The 22,290-nt window shown below is 35.7% G+C and overlaps 1 protein-coding gene across 2 annotated transcripts in view; it reads right to left on the bottom strand.

Annotated features, from left to right (window-relative positions):
• The window catches only part of LOC105488018 (protein inhibitor of activated STAT 1), a 141,671-nt gene that overhangs the window by 97,032 nt on the left and 22,349 nt on the right, over window positions 1-22,290 (bottom strand). For both annotated transcript variants that reach the window (XM_011751672.2, XM_071101144.1), the window contains exon 2: window positions 12,887-13,331. In XM_011751672.2, the coding sequence (XP_011749974.1) occupies window positions 12,887-13,331 (445 nt within the window). The remainder of the gene's footprint in view (window positions 1-12,886; window positions 13,332-22,290) is intronic.

The following is a 22,290-nucleotide window of genomic DNA, read 5'->3' on the forward strand; positions in this document are numbered from 1 at the left end:
AAAGCAAGTAATTCAATTAAAGAATGAGAAAAATATGCACAGACATTTCACCAAAGAGTATAAGTATGTGGACAGATGGCAAATAAGTATGTGGAAAGATGTTCAACATCATTAGTCATTAGGAAAATGTAAGTTAAAATCAAAATGAGTTATCGCTACATACATACTTAAACACCTAAAAATAAAAAAGTGATAATAACAAATATGCTGGCAAAGATAGAGAAAAACTGGACCTCTCATACAATACCAGAAGAAACAGAAAGTGGTACAGCCACTCAGGGAGACAACTTGGTATTTTCTCCCAAAAAAAAAAAAAAAAAAAAACAACGAAAAAACCCATATACTTACACATATGACCCAGCAATTCCATTCCTGGGCATGTATTTGGAGAAGAAAAAAAAACTTATGTCCATGCAAGCACCTGTACATGAATACTCAAGATAACATTATTTGTGATAGCCAAAAACTGCAAACAACCAAAATGCTCTTAAATAGGCTGAATAGTTAGAGAAACTGTGATATATCCATACCATGAATTACTACTTAGCAATAAAAAGGAACTGATAGCTAACATGCAACACCAATAATAAAAAACACTCAAAAGACAATCACAAGGGAAAAAGTAGTCGCAATTTATATCACAAAGTGCTAAATTTCTTAAGTCTATAAATCAGGGTGAAAAAGCCCAACCACCAAATTTTAAAATGAAAAGTTCAAAGAACTTTGAACAGTTAAAAAAAAAAAAAAAAATATATATATATATATATACACACACACACACACACACACATATATATATATATATATATAGAGAGAGAGAGAGAGAGAGAGTGAGTCACCCCCCAAGCCTGGGTGACTAGAGTAAAACTCCGTCTCATAAATAAATAAAATAACAACATGCTTGTATAATAAAAAAAATAGGTATTTTTAAAAAACAACAAAAAACTTCACCCTCACCCATAAGAGAAGCGCAAGTTAAAACTATAATGAGTTATAAATTTTCAGCTGATAATTTGGAACGATCAAAAAGTTTAATAACACACTGTATCGTTGAAGGCACAGGAGGAAAAAACAGTCTCTTACAGAGCCTGTAAGATTACAAATTAGCACACACACCTTTCTCTAGAGGGAAATTTGGCAACATCTACAAAAAATATTTAGATGCGCTTTCTATTTCTAGGAATTATAAAACTACTGGCTATATTTAGACAAGTGCATAGTGATATATATTCACAGAATATTCTCTACAGCAATGTTTTCAACAGCAAGAAACTACCCAAATGTCAACCAACAGGGGAATATTTAACAACAGAATCCAACGAATCAACTGCCTACTAAGTAGCTGCTAAAAAAGAATGAGGCAAATATGTTTGTTTGTATGTGCAGGAACTATCTCAGTAAAGATATAAAAAGAACTGAAAGCAACACCTGTGATTGAAATAAGGGTGAGAGAGGGACTTCCTTTTCATTACAAACCCTTTTGTAACTTTTGATTTTTGTATATCAATGTATTACCTATTTAAAAATTTAAAAACAATCAAAAAATTAAATATAATTGACCTTTGAACTACACAGATTTGAACTGTGTGGGTCCATTTATACACAGATTTTCTTCCACCTCTGCCACCTCTTAGACAGTAAGATGAAAATCCTTCTATTACTCCTCCCCTTTAGCCTACTCAATGCAAACATAACAAGTATGAAAACCTTTAAAATGATCCACTTACAGAATAGTAAATATATTTTCTTTCCTTATGATTTTCTTAGTAACGGTTTCTTTTCTCTAGCTTACTGTACTATAAGAATACAGTACACAATACATATACAAAATATGTGTTAATCAACTGTTTATGTTATTGGTAAGGCTTCTGGTAAACAGTAGGTTATAGTAAAGTTTTGGGGACGTCAAAAGTTACATGTGAATTTTTGACTGTTTTTGTTGCGGGGGTGGCATCCCAATCCCCTTGTTGTTCAAGGGTCAACTGTACAATAATTCCATGTTAGCAGAAAAGTATACAATTAGACCAATGGAACAGAATAAGATCTAGAATAACATTCAAAGGAAGTTTTGGGAAAAAAATAAAATTAGAGCTCTATACTCATGTAAATAAAAATAAAATCCAGAATTGATTAAAAAACCCCACAAATGTCGGAACTGGAAAATGTTTTTTACTCCTCTAGGAGGCAGGATAGGTCATCTGGAATCAAACAAAATCCAACAGCTGCTGGTTTAATATATGAAAAGCAATCAGTGTTATACACCATATTAATAGAATAATGGGAAAAACTATACAATCATCTCATCAGATGTTGAAAAAGCATTTAATAAATTACAACATGCAGGCCAGGCGCGGTGGTTCACACCTGTAATCCCAGAACTTTGGGAGGCCAAGGCAGGTGGATCACCTGAGCTCAGGAGTTCGACACCAGCCTGGCCAATGCAGAGAAACCCCATCTCTACTAAAAATACGAAAATTAGCCAGACGTGGTGGTGCGCGCCTGTAGTCCCAGCTACTCGGGAGGCTAAGGCAGAAGAATCACTTGAACCCGGGAGGTGGAGGTTGCAGTGAGCTGAGATCATGCCATTGCACTCCAGCCTAGGTGACAAGAGTAAAACTCTGTCTCAAAAATAAACTAATTAATTACAACATGCTTTTATAATTAAAAAACTCAACAGGAAGGGCATCTATGAAAGACTCCAAAGCTAACATTATACTTAAGGGTGAAAGACAAGATGCTTTTCCTAAGGAACAAGAAAAGAATGTCTACACTTCAAATTCAATGGCATATGAAAAGAGTTTTATATAATGATCAAGTGGGATTTATTCCTGGAATGCAAGGATGGCTCAGTGTATGAAATTCAATATAATACATCACATTAACAGAATGAAAAAAACATTGTTTAAATGTCCATAATACTCAAAGCAATCTACAGATTTAATGTAATCTTTATCAAAATCTCAATGGTATCTTTTACGGAAATAGTAAAAAAAAATCCTAAAGTTCATACAAAATCTCAAGGGACTCCCAAAAGCAAAAACAATCTTGAAAAAGAACAAAACTGCAAGCCTCACACTTCCTGATTTCAAAACATATTACAAAGCTACAGTAATCGAAACAGTGTGGTCTTGCCATAAAGACATATAGACCAATGGAACAGAATAGTGAGCCCAGAAACAAACCCTCACTCATATATAGTCAAATGATCTCTGACAAGGCTGTCAAATCACACAATGGAAAAAGGACAGTCTTCAATTTTTATTCAAAAATACAGTTTCAAAATAAACATTTTAAATAAAATTCTAGGAATTGCAGATTATCCTGAAAGGACATACAGAGATAATAAACTAATTTATTTGTTTTTCAACGATTCAGGCTTTTTATTTTCACCTATCTTAAAGTGATTTAATTCTAGTACTACATCCAACATCCAGTTTCTTTTGTACTGTAATATCTCCGTATTTGGCACATCTAAAGCTTACTTACATTTCAGTTTTAATAAATTTAGCCAAGAGTAGTGCCAAAGAATTACAATAACTAATCTCTGCCCAGAGCTATTGGGGTCTGCCGCAAGCACTGTCAGGAATGAAGCAAAGAAAAAGAACGGGCCAGGCATGGTGGCTCACGCCTGGAATCCCAGCACTTTGGGAGGCCGAGGGGGCAGACTGCCTTAGCTCAGGATTTCGGGACCAGCCTGGGCAATATGGTGAAACTCCGTCTCTACTAAAATACAAAAAATGAGCCAGGCATGGCAGTGGGCACCTGTAGTCCCAGCTACTTGGGAGGCTGAGGCAGGAGAATCGCTTGAACCTGGGAGGCGGAAGTTGCAGTGAGCCGAGATCCCACCACTGCACGCCAACCTGGGTGACACAGCGAGACTCCGTCTCCACAAAAAAAAAAAAAAAAAAAAAAAAAAAGAATGGCTTAAAATTATTTGCCAAACACCCAGCTTTGTATCAATAAAACGTCTTTTTAAAAATAAAGAGGGCCGGGCACAGTGGCTCAAGCCTGTAATCCCAGCACTTTGGGGGGCTGAGACGGGCGGATCATGAGGTCAGGAGATCGAGACCATCCTGGCTAACACGGTGAAACCCCGTCTCTACTAAAAAATACAAAAAACTAGCCAGGAGAGGTGGCGGGCGCCTGTAGTCCCAGCTACTTGGGAGGCTGAGGCAGGAAACCCGGGAGGCGGGGCTTGCAGTGAGCTGAGATCCAGCCACTGCACTCCAGCCTGGGCGACAGAACGAGACTCCGTCTCAAAAAAAAAAAAAAAATAGAAAAAAGAAAGAAAGAAAAAAATGATCCCCCAAAATTAGATTCTCCCTTTGTTAACATTATCCTACCTACCCCATGACAACTATACAAACAAGACTATTACATTAAAATCACCAGATAAAGAGATAGAATATTATCTACAAAGGAATGTACGACTTAGCAGGTAAGTGTCAGATTTCGTTTTGAAGGTCAGAAACCAGGCTGCCAATTAGGAAGAAAAATTTCCAAAGAAACCCACCTACAGAAAAATTAGTGCTCTTGATTTCCCAAAATTCAAGTATAGAGGAGCACAGCTTGTGCTGAATTATTTTAAAAGCAGAGTAGAGGCTGGGCGCGGTGGCTCATGCCTGTAATCCCAGCACTCTGGGAGGCCGAGGCGGGTGGATCACGAGGTCAGGAGATCGAGACCATCCTGACTAACACAATGAAACCCCGTCTCTACTAAAAATACAAAAAATTAGCCGGGCGTAGTGGCGGGCGCCTGTAGTCCCAGCTACTCAGGAGGCTGAGGCAGGAGAATGGCGTGAATCCAGGAGGCGAAGCTTACAGTGAGCCGAGATCGCGCCACTGCACTCCAGCCTGGGCGACAGAGCGAGACTCCGTCTCAAAAAAAAAAAAAAAAAAAAAAAAAGCAGAGTAGAATGAATCACAAAACCTTTGAATGCTCTTTCTAATACTTATCAGAGCCTGCGTCCTTGAATTTGCATCACCTGATCTCCAGGCACTGGCTATTAGGCATGTGGAAAAAGGGAAACTCAATTATAAAAAATGAGAAAAGAAGAAAACTGTGAAATATAATCCAATGTCAGAGGAGCCCTTGGCAGAAAACACTGGTAACCAATGTTATTAAGACATAGCAGAAACCTTACCCGCACTGCACAAAACATGATGGATCATTTTAACTACTTAGGAGTGTTAAAGCACCTGTTCCCTTTTTTCCTAAAGCAAAACCCGAGTTTACATAAATATATATATATTTCAAATATTTTCTATAAGTTATTTCTACATCTTCTCAAGCCTAAAAGAGTTGTAAATATCTACATAGAAATATTCTACTTTCAATAGGAAAAAGGGTCAATCTAGTTTTTTTAAATACTAAGACTACACACCCAGCACATCTAGGTTGCCGGTCTTCTCCAGAATTATTGGTATACTGTCCCATGTCAAGTAAGAACAACTGTACCTTTAACAGAGCACTGGAAAATTCAAATATATATATCCCAGAAAATAGACATTCTTGGTGTTTAATGGAAAAGACTGTTTCATGAACACCAAAATTTAATAGAAGCCAGGCTTAAAAATGAGAAAAATAAAACATGGTTTGTTTAATCATAAATTGAAGGACACCCATGTGGTCAATTTAAATGTTTCTCAATGTTTCAGATTCTTCAGTCTGTAGCATCCAAACACTTTCCAAACAATATTAGGACACTTTCAGAATTTAGGAGGACCAAGAAAAGGCAGTGATCTTCACAGATAATTTCAAAATTTTAAATAATTTTTGGTGAAAAACAGAGACTTAAGGAAAAATGCCTAGGAAATTATTTCATTTTTGTACTCATTATTTACTGTCACTGTGCTCAATGAGAAAAGAAACTGAAGTTCTAAAAGAGACTATAAACATGTAACTGTATGATAAAAAACTTAATTTGCTTCTCTACTTTTCCCAATCCTTCCCCTCATTATAACCCTCTCAAAGGGGTAAAAGGGAGCTAAATGATTTCTTTTAAAACGCAACCACAATTATTATCCATGTTGTGCCCCCACAAAATAAACTACTTAAATTATTCTCAGGCAAGAAAACAAAAGAACTAATTTCAATGCCTTCGGGGAGTTTAAGAAGAATGGCGCAAAAGAAATTCAGTAGAAGCCCTCTTAACCGATACTATGATTAACTGATGCTCTCCATTCCCTTTATAGAACATCCAGACCAATGCCCTACCAAGCTAACTGCTTGTGGCCAGTAGACAACTCTACAGTGCTTCTGCACAATTCTGCTCACACCATGTCGTGTGCTTACCAAGAACCAGAGGTTTATTCTCAAACTTGCTTATGTTAGTTGCACTGGTAATTGTAATTACAAAACTGAATTAAATATTACAAAAACTGCTAAAACGCTGTAAAAAGAAAGTTGCTGTTTTCATGAAAACTAAGTTAAATGCTCTGGAAAAACCTGATAAAGCCAAGTTGCTTTTTAAAAAATGCCATTGAAGACAACTATAAAAGATTTTTCCCCATTCGCAACAGATTCTATACTCAAATTTTATCTTCATAAAAGCCTTTAAATCATCTTGCTATAATCTAAATCTGGGAAGTCATCAGTCTCAAAGAAAAGGCCTTGACCTACATCAAAGACTGGCAAATAAATATACATTAAAGCAAGATGTTTAACTTATGTATCTTTTTTTTTTTAATCAATTCACTACTGGTTTCAACTAGATTGGCTAAAAGGAGTATCTTAATCCATTCGGGCAGCTATAACAAAATACCTCAGACTGGATAATTTATAAACAACAGAAATTTATTTCTCACAGTTCTGGAAGCTGGGAAGTCCAAGACAAAGGCATCTGCAGATTTTGTGTCTGGTGAGGCCTGTTCCTCATAGACAGCACCTTTTAGCTGTGTCCTCACAGGGTGAAAGGGGGCAAACAAGTTCCTTGGAGCCTCTTTTATAAGAGCCGTTAATCTCATCCATAAGGACTGTGACCTCATTACCTAATCACCTGCTAAAGGCCCCACCTCTTAATACTATTGCACTGGGAATTAGATTTCAACATATGAATTTGAGAGGGACACATTCAGACCACAGCAAGGACGTATTTTATCCTTCAGTAATCAAGTAGAAGAACACTGAATTAGAACATTAGAAATATCACTCGTCGTCAGCTGGGTGCGGTGGCTCACACCTGTAATCCTAGCACTTTGGGAGGCTGAGGTTGGTGGACTGCTTTGAGATCAGAAGTTCAAGACAAGCCTGGCCAACATGGCGAAACTCCATCTCTACAAAAAATACACAAATGAGCCGGGCATGGTCATTCCTGCCTGTCGTCCCAGCTACTCAGGAGGCGAGGTGGGAGGATCGCTTGAGCCAGGAAGCTGACGTTGCAGTGAGCCAAGAACGTGCCACTGCACTCTAGCCTGGGCAACAGAGCAAGACCATCTCGGAAAATAAAATAAAATAAAATAACACTCATAGTCAATAATTATTATGCCTCATACCAACCAATGATAAATCTCTAATCAATAAATACATATGATGGGAACTTATTCAGATATACTGCCTAAGATCTTTAAAAACTTTAAAAACTTCAATAAATACATATATGATGGGAACTTATTCAGATATACTGCCTAAGATCTTTAAAAACTTGAAAAGACATCACCTGAGAAGGTAAAATTTGACTTCAATCTGATATAAAGCAAACAAGATGAGTCACCATACTTTTAGATGACTACAGATGGCTGACTTAACAATTTTCCGACTTTACGGTGGTAGGAAAACAATAGGTGTTCAGTAGAAATTACTTCGAGTACCTACACAACCATTCTGTTGGTAACAAAACCATTCTGTTTTTCACTTCAGTACGATATTCAATAAATTACATGAGCTATTCAATACTTAATTATGAAACAGGACTTGTGTTAGATGTTATGTCGGCTAATGTAAGTGTTTTAGGCACATTTAAGGTAAGTTAAGCTAACCCATCATGTTTGGTAGGTTAAGTGTATTAAGTGCATTTCTGTCTTAGGATATTTTCAATTTATGATGGATTTACTAGGACATAACCAGAGGAGTATCTGTAGACCAAATGAATGAATGCAAAGCTGTCTGTTCTATACATGTTGGCCTTTGAAATAAGTAAAAATATTAAAAATATTTAAAAGCACTATGTTAAAAATGTATTTTCTATTTGAAAATTTACCTGAGTCAAGGAAGATATAAATAGCTAAACGAGTAACAAATATAAATCTATTAATAGATTTGTTTATACTTAAGTCTGATTCAAATCAAATACTGTATCCTAAAGAACTATTATTTTGTTCACCATGAAAGTATTCTGTTTTTGCCATTATGTTCTAACAAAGCCAATTTAAACAATAGCTATAAACAATATTATAAACTATTTTGAATGATTAGGTATTATTAAAAGATTGAGAGGAAATATCAAATAATTATCTTGTCCCTGAATGGACAAGATATTTTAATCCAAAATTATTTTTCCTTTTTATTTTCATAATTATGTACATTTCATAGCTCATCAACACCAATATTGGCACACTAAGCAATAAGGTATTTCAAAAAACCCCTTAACACAGGTGCTCAACATACTATCAAAATTAAAATTTTCTTCCATTATTTATATGGATCCCTCATATATGCAGCTGCCGGGTTAAATAAGCTAGTGAGGGTCTCCTCTCCTTCAAAATGAATCCAGAAATACACACACACACACACACACACACACACACACACCCATAAATGACTAACAAATGGAACACCACAGAAGTATTTTTAAAGTTTATCTGTAAAGTAAGCACATAATTTCTGTGGATTCTACATCAAACACGACATTTTTGTAATTAGCGGAAAAAAATTGTAATTAAGTATATTAAATTTCAAAGACATCAATTAACCTAACAGATGACAGGATAGGGCAATAAGAGGAAGAATACCATTTTTCCCTACTCTATTTCCCATCCCTATCATAGCCACTGTTTGTAATGAGACAGTGTGGTATGGCTCAGCTGTGTTTGCAAGGTAAAATGGTTAAAATCCACTGAATTAAAATGAAATAAAAGATTCCATCTATTGCATTAAAACTAGTTGAAGAGCTAATAAATGTTTACTGAACAACAACCATGTAACAGGTTCATATCTAGCTATTATGGGGATTTATAGATAAATGCCTCAGAAGCCTTATCATTTTTAACAAAACAAAAACACTTAATAAGAGGTAAATTAAGTGTTATGACAGACTGGGCAACATGATGAGACCTCATCTCTACAAAAAATAAAAACAAAAATTAGCCAGGTGTGGTGGCACACACCTGTGGTCTCAACTACTTGGGAGGCTAAGGTGGGAAAACTGCATGAGCCTGGGAGGTTAAGGCCACAGCAAACCAAGATCTCACCACCGCATTCTAGCCTGGGTGACAGAGCGAGATCTGTCTCAAAAAATAAATAAACAAACAAACAAATAAATAATGATAATAAAATATTCAAGTTGGGTGTGGTGAGAATGAGGCCAAGGTGAGAAGATCACTTGAGTCTAGGAGTTCAAGACCAGCCTGGGCGACACGATGAGACCCTGTCTCTACTAAATATACTAAAATTAGCCAGGTATAGTGGCACACGTCTGTAGTCTCAGCTACCGGGGAGGCTGAGGTGGGAGAATTGTTTCAGCCCGAAAGACAGAGGTTGCAGTGAGCTGAGATTGCACCACTGTGCTCCAGCCTGGGCAACAGAGCAAGACCCTGTCTCAAATAATAAAATAAAATAAAATAAAATAAAATTTTAAAAATAAATGTTATGAGGCCGGGAGCAGTGGCTCACACCTGTAATCCTAGAACTTTGGGAGGCAGAGGTGGGCGGATCAACTAAGGAGTTCAAGACCAGCCTGGCCAGCATGGTGAAACCCTATCTCTACTAAAAATAAAAAATTAGCTGGGCATGGTAGCACGTGCCTGTACGTCCCAGCCACATGGGAGGATGAGGCATGAGAATCGCTTGAACCCAGTGGGGCGGAGGTTGCAGTGAGCCCAGATTGTGCCACTGCACTCCAGCCTGGGCTACAGAGTGGGGCTCTGTTTCAAAAAATTAAAAATAAAAATAAAAAATAAATGTTATGAGAGCATGTGGAGAAAGTGAAATTGATTCTGGCTGTGGAAGAAATATACAGATGAAAGGAGGAAAGCCTAGAAAGATAAATGAAAAAGGTTAAAGAAAAAGAGCATCTGAAATAAGCCTCATAGAAAAAAACAGAATTGAGATAATGACAGGCAAAAGTAAACAATAAATTAAATATCTTACTTTACAACAACCTTTTACTTCACCTCTCAATTCTTACAGTTAATTATGGACAATGAAAAGAATACTTTAATTATGGCTCCAAAATAAAGGCCTTAGAATTATTTTAAATTGATTTAAAGAAATAACAAAATGTAAGAATGAACGAGAATTATCTAAAAAAATGGGAATTATCAGAACTACTGTTTCCATTTTAGTTAGAAATACAAACCATGCATGAAAACATTCAGTTTACATTTGAACATCTTAAAATTTCTTTAAATCTGGTGCTTAAGACCACAACAGAAGGGAAAAAATGAAAAACTAAATGTGCCTGTCCCATTCTGGACTCAGTGATAGCTGTGATCAACTAGCCAGCTGGTGTTCGAAACTATGTTCTTAAAAACTTGATTTTAAATGTATGTATGTTTAGAAAGAAAGAGAATGCTGGAAGCTATTATATTTTTCAGAAAACATGGTTTTCTAAAAGATTTAAAACAAATGAACCACTGGCAAAAATAATCATTTAGGAAACTAAGTTCTGTGACAAATGTAGCCACTTCATTTACAGAAAAAGTCTTAATAATGTTAAAGAATCTGTAAAAACAGAGCCTTAAAATATACTCATTCTAAATAAACCCTGAAGACTAATTACATAAAATCTTTTTTCAATAAATATTTTTCACATTCGCTAAGCATTCCCCTGCAACAAATATTTATTGAGCCAATAAACTTCCACAGATTACTTTCTGGTGAGATCTTTTTATGCATATTCAAATTGGTTTGTTTTTAATTCTATAACAATGAGATACTGAAAATCTATTTACATATCACTAAGCAATTCTACACCACCTATTCATTTGGTGACTTTCTGTGAATACATACCACAAACAGCAGATTTATTCATGGAAACTGGCATTCAAATCAAATTATCCGTCAATTATTGTTATTTGTGACAGTTATGTTCTATAAAATCACCACAAACACTGAATTTGTGAATATATAATTGCTGCTACTAGGGGAAGTATAAGGTTAGGTTCCTGCAAGCCCCTGGTCACAACGTTTTCATCAACTGATCAATACATAACACATATGTACACATACATATATGTACACATACAGACCATATATAGAGATATAGATAGATACAGATATGGCCTTTAATTTAAAATGGGAGATAGATATATATATATATCAGACAGACAAGAAAAGATGCTTATGATATATTATTAAGGGGAAAAAAGGGAAGTTAAACAATACTATGTATATGATTCCTTCTGTAAAAAAAACAAGAAACAACTTGCTTGTACTATATATGCATACACACTAAACAGCTAACAAGGAAGGGACTTTGGCAATTCCATTTTTTACAATGACCATGTATCAGTTTTATAAGCATAGATTCTCAAAAAATGTTTTCTTATTATGGCCACTTAAAAAATGAAATAATGTGATACAAAACTCATGTTGTTTCAAATGATTCCTATAATCTTCATGTACTCAGGTAAATTCTGCTACATATAATTAAGAACAAACACCTCATATTTCAAAGATAGAATTTCAGTAAAACATTTTCAAAATGTTCTCAAAAATTCGCAAAAAATGTTCTCAACACTTGCCAATCCCCCAAACTTAAACATTCAATGATTTGTAACAGAGATTCACAAGCTTCCACTATACGGGTAAATATTTTGCGCTTTGCGGGCACAGATGGTCTCTGTACATATTCTTTGTTTTTCTTTCTTTCTTTTTTTTTTTTTAATAACTCTTTAGGAATATTTTTCAGATTTCTTAGCTCAGAATCACACAAAAACAGGTCACAGACTAGATTTAGCTTGCCAGCCATAGTATGCCAACAAACCAGCATTTAGAAGTCTGATATTTTAAATATATTACACCAAAGGCATCAGAGGTCACAACAGTTGAGTTTTACTCTACATTAAGTAAATAAAGTACCATTATACCAATTAAAATTACAAGTTAATATATTGAATTCTATATGCTAGACTACAAATCAAATGATGTAACACAGCAAAATAAATTTCAAGCATTTATATTATATAACTGTAATCAAGAGTGTGCATGTGCATGCTTATAAAGCATGCACTTCTCCACTTGAAAAAAATCAGCTGAAATTTAACTACCACACACATCAAAGCTCAAGTCTCCTTTTACAATCATTAAAACCATTCACTCATTTAAATAATCAAAACTAGTAAGTGACTTGTTTTAGAGATCATCAATCCCTGAAAATTAAGAACTAATCAGAGACTTGTAGTGACTTACTCGCTTTTAATTTTCTAATTTATAAGAGATATTGTAAAATAGTAATCAATCTTCTAAAAGACTCCTCTTGGGAAGTTTATATTCTTGAAACTTTTTAATATTTACTGTGTCAGTAACCATCAATATACTACCTTTTTTCCTCTGAAAGATAGCTTTTATATATTTGATTTTATCTAAATTTGAAAGATCTTCATTATTATCCAGCTGTTACTATCAAATGAAAATTTCATTATGAATAATAAACTGGGTCAAAGTAAAAGTCTAAAATGAAAATTCATCCTGCAAAAGTAACCAAATACCATCATACAATAATCTTACCTAGACTGGTGGGTTTTATCAGTTCATCCAGTAAATCATAAAATGGTAATTTTTGAAGTTTTATATCCGGATGGACTGGGTGAAGAGCTGATGTAAGATGTGGGAGTTCCAGTTCATGTTTAGGTCCCAGAAGAGAAACAGGGAGTAATGGCGATGATGCAGGGTGACCATCGTAAGTGAGTTGTGGAATGGTAGATGGAGACAAAGTTGCTGGCATAGGACTTGAATGTACGTTGGGGATGGACAAGTCTGCAGGCGTCATGATTTTCTGCGGGAACCGCCGCCTATAGAGTTCCTTAATTTTCATTTGTACAGCAGGACTACAGCCAGCCTTTAGCAAATGCAGGGCTTTTGTGAGAAGTTCGTGTTTGCGTCCGTGCTTGTTCCTCCCAGCGTAGCCCAACAGTACTTGGAGTTCAGAAACTCTAAGGCTCATAACCATTTGCTTAGAGAAAAAACAAAATGTAAAACATTAGTATTCCAATAACATAATTTACACTATTAAATGACACTTTATTATAACCCCCTTCCTATGGTTTACTTAAGTAAATAAATGCCAGTTCACTTATAATCCTAATTATTTCAAACTTCAAATTTAATCATTTAACATAAGTAACCAAAAAAATTTAAAATTATTATTCATAAATTGACTTCTACCCTTGGTTATAAGAGATATAGGATAAACTATACACCAGGGAAAACCACACCTGACTTTATTCCACTGTTTTGATGAAACTGCCAGGTATTTATCAAGCACTTATTGAGTCTCCAGGAGAATGTCGAATGCTATGTAGACGGTAAAACATAATGATGTGCCCTCAAGAATATTTTGTTTTCTTGGGGAAAATTATAAGTATATATGAAACAACAAACAGTCCACCTCAAACACCAGATGTAGCCAGGCAATCAATAGCTATTATCAAGTGTTACATTCTATACTAACTCTGGAATTTGTAGACTTAAGTTATACCTTTTGTGACCAATTATATATCAGATACTCGATTTGATATTTTCATATGGAATGTCATAATCTTTACAACTCCCCAGGGCATTATCCTGCCTGATTTACATATGAGGAGACAAGTTCAGAAAGGTTAGATAATTTATAAAGCCATAAAGCTATTAAGGAGTACTCAGGATTCAAACCCAGATATGTCTGATTCTAAAGCCCATGCTCTTTCCACTAAACCATTAGGAAAAAGACAGAGCTGGACTCATATTACTGACTCTCACTTAACTTGCATGGCCAAGTTAGAAGTCCAGCAATCCAATTCATATGCCATAATGTATGAGGCTGCAGTAAAGAAATCTATTTAACTTTGTTTACCTATGTTCACAAACTTATTTGGTCACTGTTTCTCCTTTTTCCCCACCTACTAATAGGAAATGCCCATCTAATACCAATCCTCCCATTTTAAAGTGGTGGAAAATGGAATCCAAAGAGAAGAAATCACTTACCCAAGATCACACAGCTATTAGCAGAATCCTAAAAGACTGCATCACCACTGACAGGGAGTATTAGGATAAAAAGACACATGTAAGCTTACCATTTGCTATTTCCCCAACTGATTCCTTCACCTCATACCAAATACACAAAAGCTATGCTGCCTTCCCTAACTCACCACCACTCACGATGATGACACCAGCCAATTCTTTGTAAGTGGCAAAACTATTAAGCAAAAACTAAAATACTGAGGAGAAAAGTATATAAAGAGCTTTATAAGCAACATAGCTGGTTAATCAAAGAAATACAAGTCCTTCCTCTACTTCTCTGGCTTGGAAAACTCTTTCCTCAAGGTTCAGCTTTTGTTAGCCTTTGCCCATTAGACCTGGTAGGATGATTTTTACTCTATTTTTACTGGCCACTTTTCGTATCTGTATTTTAGCATTTATCTTGCTTTACTGTAATTTTCTGTTTACACAAGTGATTCTATAACCAACCCAGGGTTCTCCATGGTACACAACCACATTACCCTCAGCTTCTAAGACTAGGGCCTTATAGTGGAAACTCTTCAAATGCCTGCACAATGAATGAATGAATGAACAAACAAATGAACAAACAAGAAAGGAGACCAGAAGAAAGGGTGGGAGGTAGCATCTAGAGTGATAACTTATCCAAATGAACACTCAAATTCATGTTCTGTAGAGGCATACAAAGATATAATGTAAACCTTAAAAACAAATGCTACCCAAATCTTAGAAATGTTTCTCTTTTTAGATGTTATCAAAGATTGTAAATAATTACTAACTATAATATCAGCAGGATATCAATTTCTCCCTACTCACCAAAAGAGTACAAAATACTTCTAAAGACTTATTATTTAAAAAGGAACAGGGACTTCAAACAGAAATGTACTATTAATAAGTAAACTGCTTTTAAATAAATAACATGAAACTTCAAGGATTAGAGGTTAAAAATAAATTTAAGTTGGCATGGGTCAAATGTACTGCATTTTACAGGGAAAAAAGGTACAAATTTTAAAGAGAACTATTTCAACTCCATTATCCTAAATCAAAAACAAACCAGCAAAACTCAGTGACTACTGTAAACTCTGCATTGACGGCAGCTTTTGACTTTATTCTACAGCTACAAAGATTTAGATGCAATGCAGATATACTATTTTCCTATTTTTGTAGAAGAATATGTTGACATTTCTCATATAATCTCTTGCTTGACGATCCAAAAAAAGCTTATGACACAACAATAAACTTGAGAGCCCCTCAATTATATTTTTTCTCTCTCTGAAACAAAGCATAGCAGCAGCAATAACAATACTTGGTACATAGTAGGTACTCAAATAGTAGCTGCGATCAGCAAGCCAAGCTTTTTAGTTTTGTTTGTTAAGAGACAGGATCTTGCTATGTTGCCCAGACTGTTCAAACGTCTAGGCTCAGGTGATCCTGCCTCGGTCTCCTGAGTAACTGGGTGTTTTTGGTTTTTTTACAGGATTCATCATCAATTGTCATAATTATCAGGCAGGTACTGTTCTCGCTTTTCAGGTGGGAAAATAAGACTTAGGTGAAGAAACTTGTTGAATGTCATGCAACTGGTTCTACTCCTACTGTGCTTTCTTTCACGCTATAGTATGCTGACTTTAAGAGGACACGAACCACATGCCTTTTAACTGGAAAACAGAAAAACCTATTTGAAGATTAATTTATTTAACTCAATCTCCATTTATGTAACTCAATCTCCATTTCAAGCTTCAACATTTTGGCTTTTAAAAACAGGTGATTAAGATAAGAAAAGAATGTGTGTGGATTCAAATTAACCATTGCAAACTATAATCAGGTATAATGAAAAATCAGGTGGTATCTATTGCTATTATTGGAACAGCTGTTGCATACTCTTAAGGACTGTGATAAGCATGCAGTATTTTTAAAAATGAAATAAAAGAAGCGGGCGGGAAACACTGAAGCATCTTTCAACAGAAAAGCTGCAAAGAAGCATAAAGCAGTCAATTCACAATGAAAAGTGTTGACAACACTGAAGAAAACTAAACACTAATACATTTGAGATGTTGAAATGAAATATATTTTAATCTGAATTTATTTAAGGTGTTTAAAAATCTCCATTTGTTAGCACTACAACAAAATGAATATTTACAAGTAAGGATTACATCAACCACTAGTACTATTAGAAATCATTACTTCCTCAGCAATTTCATAGCATTCTGCTGACTCTACGTCCGCAATTGATAGAGTTCTCAGAATCCTAGGGGATTTAGAATGCCTCAGAACGGTATATATTTTGAACACAAGAGCATTCTGTAAGGAGCAACCTCTTAAAACTAATTTTTTTAATCTGACAGACATGAACACAATTTAAAAAACCAAAAAGTTGTACAAGAAAAACAGCAGTTCCTTCCCCCTTTAACATACCCCACAATTTTCAAATCCCTGAGGCAACCACTTTCAAGTCTTTTTAGCTAGTTCTTCTGGCATTTTTTTCTCTATATTCTATGTAGTAGGTCTATGCAGCTGTTTTTTTCTTTGAGGACTTTACTGACTTTCTATTATAAAATACAATGGTTTAGTTCTGTTACATCTTTTCTCCCTCATCTTTCTATCATAATTTTTGGTTGAACCAATTGTCAGTACTTACATTATTACTATGGCTGTAAATAATATTCACAGCTGAGTCAAAAGTACATCATGATTACTCTTCCTTTTCTGTATAACTTTCCTTTCCTTACAGTTAATAATTACACCATTTTTCCATTTGCTTAGGTTTCTAGGTACCTACTGCTAATTCATCTGCAAACAGCTAAAAGTATTAACTTTCTTCTCAATATATTCAAATATATCAGGTAAATCAGTTTTAATTTCTTTCCTGTAGCCCTCCACCGTGTTCCAATTTGGACTGTAGGCTCTCTAGGCCTGGTACACAATTATGGTCATGGAATTTCCCTTTAGCTTATCCCGGGAATTCCCTTGTCTCTCTTTTATACTGGATCCCGTTTCCTTATCCCACTACTTCCCCTTTCTCGGTTTTCTCTTTTTTTGTGGGGTATTTCCTCCAGCAGCTTTCTGAGAAAGGGGGCACGATGTTTTTATTCCTTGCATTGTATTTTTAAAATCTTCATTTACCCTTACTACTGAGTTTGGCTCAGTACCGAGTTCTGGGCAGGAAATCATGTTCTGTCAATATTTTCAAGGCCTTTCCTTATTGTTTTCTGGCTTCCAGTGTTAAGAAGCCTAGTACCAATCTGACCCATAATCCTTCATGGTCAACTATATATGCCCATCTGGAATCACAGAAGCTTGTCTTAATGTGTTCTGAAATTTTACAATGTTGTGCCTTGGGGTTGGTCTTTTCTTTTTTTTAACTGCATAAACTGATAACTGTCAAGTCTTTTAAACTTAGAGATGTATGTCCTTCAGTTCTGGGAAGTTTTCTTACAATAATCTTCCTTCCATGTCTTTGCATTCTCTTTCTTATATACTTATTATTCAGACACTGGTCTTCCTAGTGTCTAATTTTCCTTTACTCTGTTTTCTTTTTCCTTGTGCATTTTTACATCTCTTGTGTTTTAGCTCTATCTTCTGGGATTTTCCTCAATTTTATCTCCTAACACTTATATTAAATTTTTAATTTCCATGAACTCTTAATTTTCTGTATATTTCTCTTTTCTTTTTCCTCTACATTTTGTTATTTTTCTTTTTTGAGAATATAAATTGGGTGTTGATGTTGTTTTCTTCTTCTCCCTACATTGGTCTCTGTCTTTCATGCCGGAAGCTTTCCTTAAATGAGAGGCAATCCTGGGCTGTGCATACATATTTAAGAGTAAGATACGGCCGGGCGCGGTGGCTCAAGCCTGTAATTCCAGCACTTTGGGAGGCCGAGATGGGTGGATCACAAGGTCAGGAGATCGAGACCATCCTGGCTAACCCGGTGAAACCCCGTCTCTACTAAAAAATACAAAAAACTAGCCGGGCGAGGTGGCGGGCGCCTGTAATCCCAGCTACTCGGGAGGCTGAGGCAGGAGAATGGCGTAAACCGGGAGGCGGAGCTTGCAGTGAGCTGAGATCCGGCCACTGCACTCTAGCCTGGGCGACAGAGCGAGACTCCGTCTCAAAAAAAAAAAAAAAAAAAAGAGTAAGATACTAAAAAGATGATTGGAAAATCTATGTGAGTGAGCAGACCAGGGTACTTCATCTAGAATAACTGAGCAATAACCTGGCTATTTTGTTTGGATTCCCTTTGCTTCCTTTTGTCTGATCACTTTTGACAGAGAGGAACAATCCAATCTCCTGCTTTGGCGGTATAAGGCTGGCTTCTAGTGTTCTAAGGGCAGAGTAGTGGGGAATGGGAAGTCCTCACCATTCAAGACAATAATATTTTACTCAATCCCTTTTTCAGATATGTAAAACTTTGCAAAAACATACATACAAATGTATGCAAACTGTGTCCCAACTACACAGAGGCAGGGGCCATGTTTTGAGAAAGATAAATACAATAATACTCAAAAAATGTTAAAAAGCAAACAGGCTTTTGCAACTGAACAGAAAGTGCTGGTTTTATTGTATCATTAGCTGTGACCTTCCATTATTGAAGGTTATGTCTACACTGTGGATAAGAATTAGGTATTTCTTGTTGAACAACATAATTACTCTTGTTCACACATCCCACTGCAGTGGTTTACAGGATTAGTCATAAAGCAGACTCTATATTATGAGTCTTTATCTGGTATCAATTTATAATGAATTGTAAACCAGAATGAATTCTGAAGACAGACAAAATAGGCATTTAATAATGTCATAATATTTCATTTATACTTTTGCCTTTTATCCACAAAAGCAAATGAATAATCACAAATTCTATAACTGTACACATTAAATCTTGCACACAACAAAAGTATTTTATTATTTTCAAAGTCAGATTCTTCATTTAATGGGGCTTACTTTTGGATGACTACTAAATCTCCTCATTAGAAATTCTTAATAAGCAGCTATTAGCAATCTGTCAACAACGCCTCATTCAAGCAGAAAACCTAGTTAGACAGTTTCTATTCAAAGCAGCAAATCAGGTTGGTTACATACTTCTCCATAATCTTGTTTCACCTAATTTCTCATCTTTTATTTATTTCACAGCATAAGATAACTGGAAAATGACCGGTAGTGCCTACTCCTCTAGTTATCTTCCACCTCTCCAGGTCCATCTTATTGGCTGCACTGAGGTCCCACAAAGTGACAAAATATTGCAATTATACATAAAAAGAGATTTCATTCTCCTTTAAACAAAGTATAAACACCGTTGAAATGGTGCACCATGGCTTCAATTTTTGTTAGATAATTTAAACATCATCCTTATTTACGTACTACCACATTTCACGAAACTTTTATCCTTAAAAAAGTTCCTTCTGGACGATAACCTGAACAACAACGACGACGACAAAAACATTAAAAAATACAGGCCCACGCCTGTAATCCCAGCACTTTGGGAGGCCAAGGCGGGCAGATCACTTGAAGTCAGGAGTTCAAGACCAGTCTGAGCAACATAGTGAAACCCTCTCTCTACTAAAAATACGAAATTAGCCGGGCATGGTGGCAAATGCCTGTTAATACCAGCTACTTGGGAGGCTGAGGCAGGAGAATCGCTTGAGCCCAGGAGGTGGAGGTTGCAGTGAGCTGAGATCGCACCACTGTATTCCAGCCTGGGCAACAAGAGCAAAACTCCGCCTCAAAAAATAAAAATAAAAATAAAAATAACAAATCCAACTCAGAACATTGTAACATTGGAGTATAATATTTTTCCTAAAAAGAAAAAGTTTAGGCCAGGTGTGGTGGCTCACACCTGTAATCCTAGCACTGTGGGAGGCTGAGGCAGGAGGATCACTTGAGCCCAGGAGTTTGAGACTAGCCTGGGCAACACAGCAAGACCTCATCTGTACTTCAAAAAAAAAAAAAAATTAGCCAGGCCCATTGGTGGCACACACCTACAGACCCAGCAATTCAGGAGGCTGAAGCAGCAGGATCCCTTGAGCCCAGGAGTTCGAGGCTGTGGTAAGCTGTGATCACATCACTGAACTCCAGTCTAGGCAACAGAGTGAGACACTGTCTCAAAAAGAAAAAAGGAAAAAAAATTTTTAAGGACTTAGTTTAATTTTAAAATTTAGAGTGTAAATTCCTAACACATTGCCAAACTTCTTACGCAGAGGTGGGAAAATATGGCTCTTATTTAAGAAAAAGGCTGCTCTGAACACAGATGTTCAATAAATGCTTTTTTGATCCATGCACAGGCCCTAAATGAGTATGCATAGGAAGAGAAGAAAGGAACAACGAATACATAGAAATAAACTAGTCTTCAGAAACACGCGTAATCATCATATTAATTCAGTTCTCAAAGGTTACTGAATACCTAAAATATGCTGAGTAAATGTACAATACAATATAATGGTACTGGCATATACAGAATTTGGATTCATGGCCACTAATTTACCAAATTACAATCTTACAGGTTCTGCTTTCTCACTTCAAAAAAAAAAAAAAAAAAAAAAAATGAGGGATTAACTAGAAGTTCTCAGGGTTCCTTAAAATTTCAGAATTCAACATTGTAACTATATTAAATGAAATTTTCTTCTCATTCTTCTACTCTTCTATAGTTGAAGAAATACAATCCATATAAGTTAGTGAAATCTTTCTATATTAGCAATGTTTTCAACCATAACTTTTAGTGTCATTTACATGAGTTGACAGAGTAAAAATGACAAAACATAATATATATTACTTATAATGTACCAGTAACATACTAATAAGCATGATTATCTTATTTAATCCTCACATGAACCCACAAGACAGAGTATTATTATTCTCACTGTATAGATAAGAAAACTGACATTACATCTAAAATCACACAGTGAATACGTGATGGAGATAGGGCTCAAATCTGACCTGACTCCAGAGCTCACAACTAACTAATACAACGTCTTATCACAAGCTCAGCCAGGGCTGAGTATATGTTAAACTGAGACAGGGACAGGAAATGGGTGACGGGGGCACTAAATGACAGTCAAGGAATTCATACAGTATAATGTGAGCAGGCAGTGGAATACATGCATATTTTAGAGGCAGTAAAGATGTAACTGAAATAGTGCTTAAGGAAGTTACTGAAGTAACCACCAATAGGATGGCTGAAATAAGAAAAAAACTAAGAAATAAACCTTCTAGCTAAAAGATACAGCAACGAGCAGGATTTATCTACATGTAAGGTAAGAAGGAACTGTGCAGTGGAAATATAGGAGACAGGACCAAGAAATACTGCAAAGAGACCCCACAGGCCATGTTCAATATTCTACAAACAGGTAGGTCTTTTAAAAATTAGACTGTACTTGATCATGAGAACAATATCATTCACTTTTCAAATAAAATCTAGAATTTAAAAATACTAAGTAGGGCTTTAAGAAGTTTTAAGTCTATTAAATTCTAAAAGATGATTATTCTTTCCTAACTGTCCCCTTACCAAAACAAACAAAACACTGCATTTGCAATTAGATGATCTAAGTTTCAGATAAGACAAAAGGCAATGAAAGAAACAGTATACCCTATCTGAGAGAAAGGTGAAAAGCCTAAAAGAAGAAACATGTATTAACAAAACAAAAAGTGAGAAGAATGCATCCTCTAAACAGTCTAAATTACAGCTTCAGTCTGGGTCCTAGAACAGAGATTAAGGAAAAGTCCTAGAGGGATGGTACAGAACTATTTCAGAGTAACAGTTGTAACCTACTGATGGTAACAGAGCTAGCAAGTAGTGGATGGAGCTCAGACTCAAAAGGCAAATGCCAACCATCACACAATGCTACACAGTAATAACAACTAGAGACACTATCAGATAGTATGAAAATGTTTTTGGAAATAACAGTAACAGAGTATCATAAATGAACTTAAAGATCTTCTTCTTGTCT

The sequence above is a fragment of the Macaca nemestrina genome, chromosome 7 (assembly GCF_043159975.1).
Source record: "Macaca nemestrina isolate mMacNem1 chromosome 7, mMacNem.hap1, whole genome shotgun sequence".
Classification (NCBI taxonomy): Eukaryota; Metazoa; Chordata; class Mammalia; order Primates; family Cercopithecidae; genus Macaca; species Macaca nemestrina.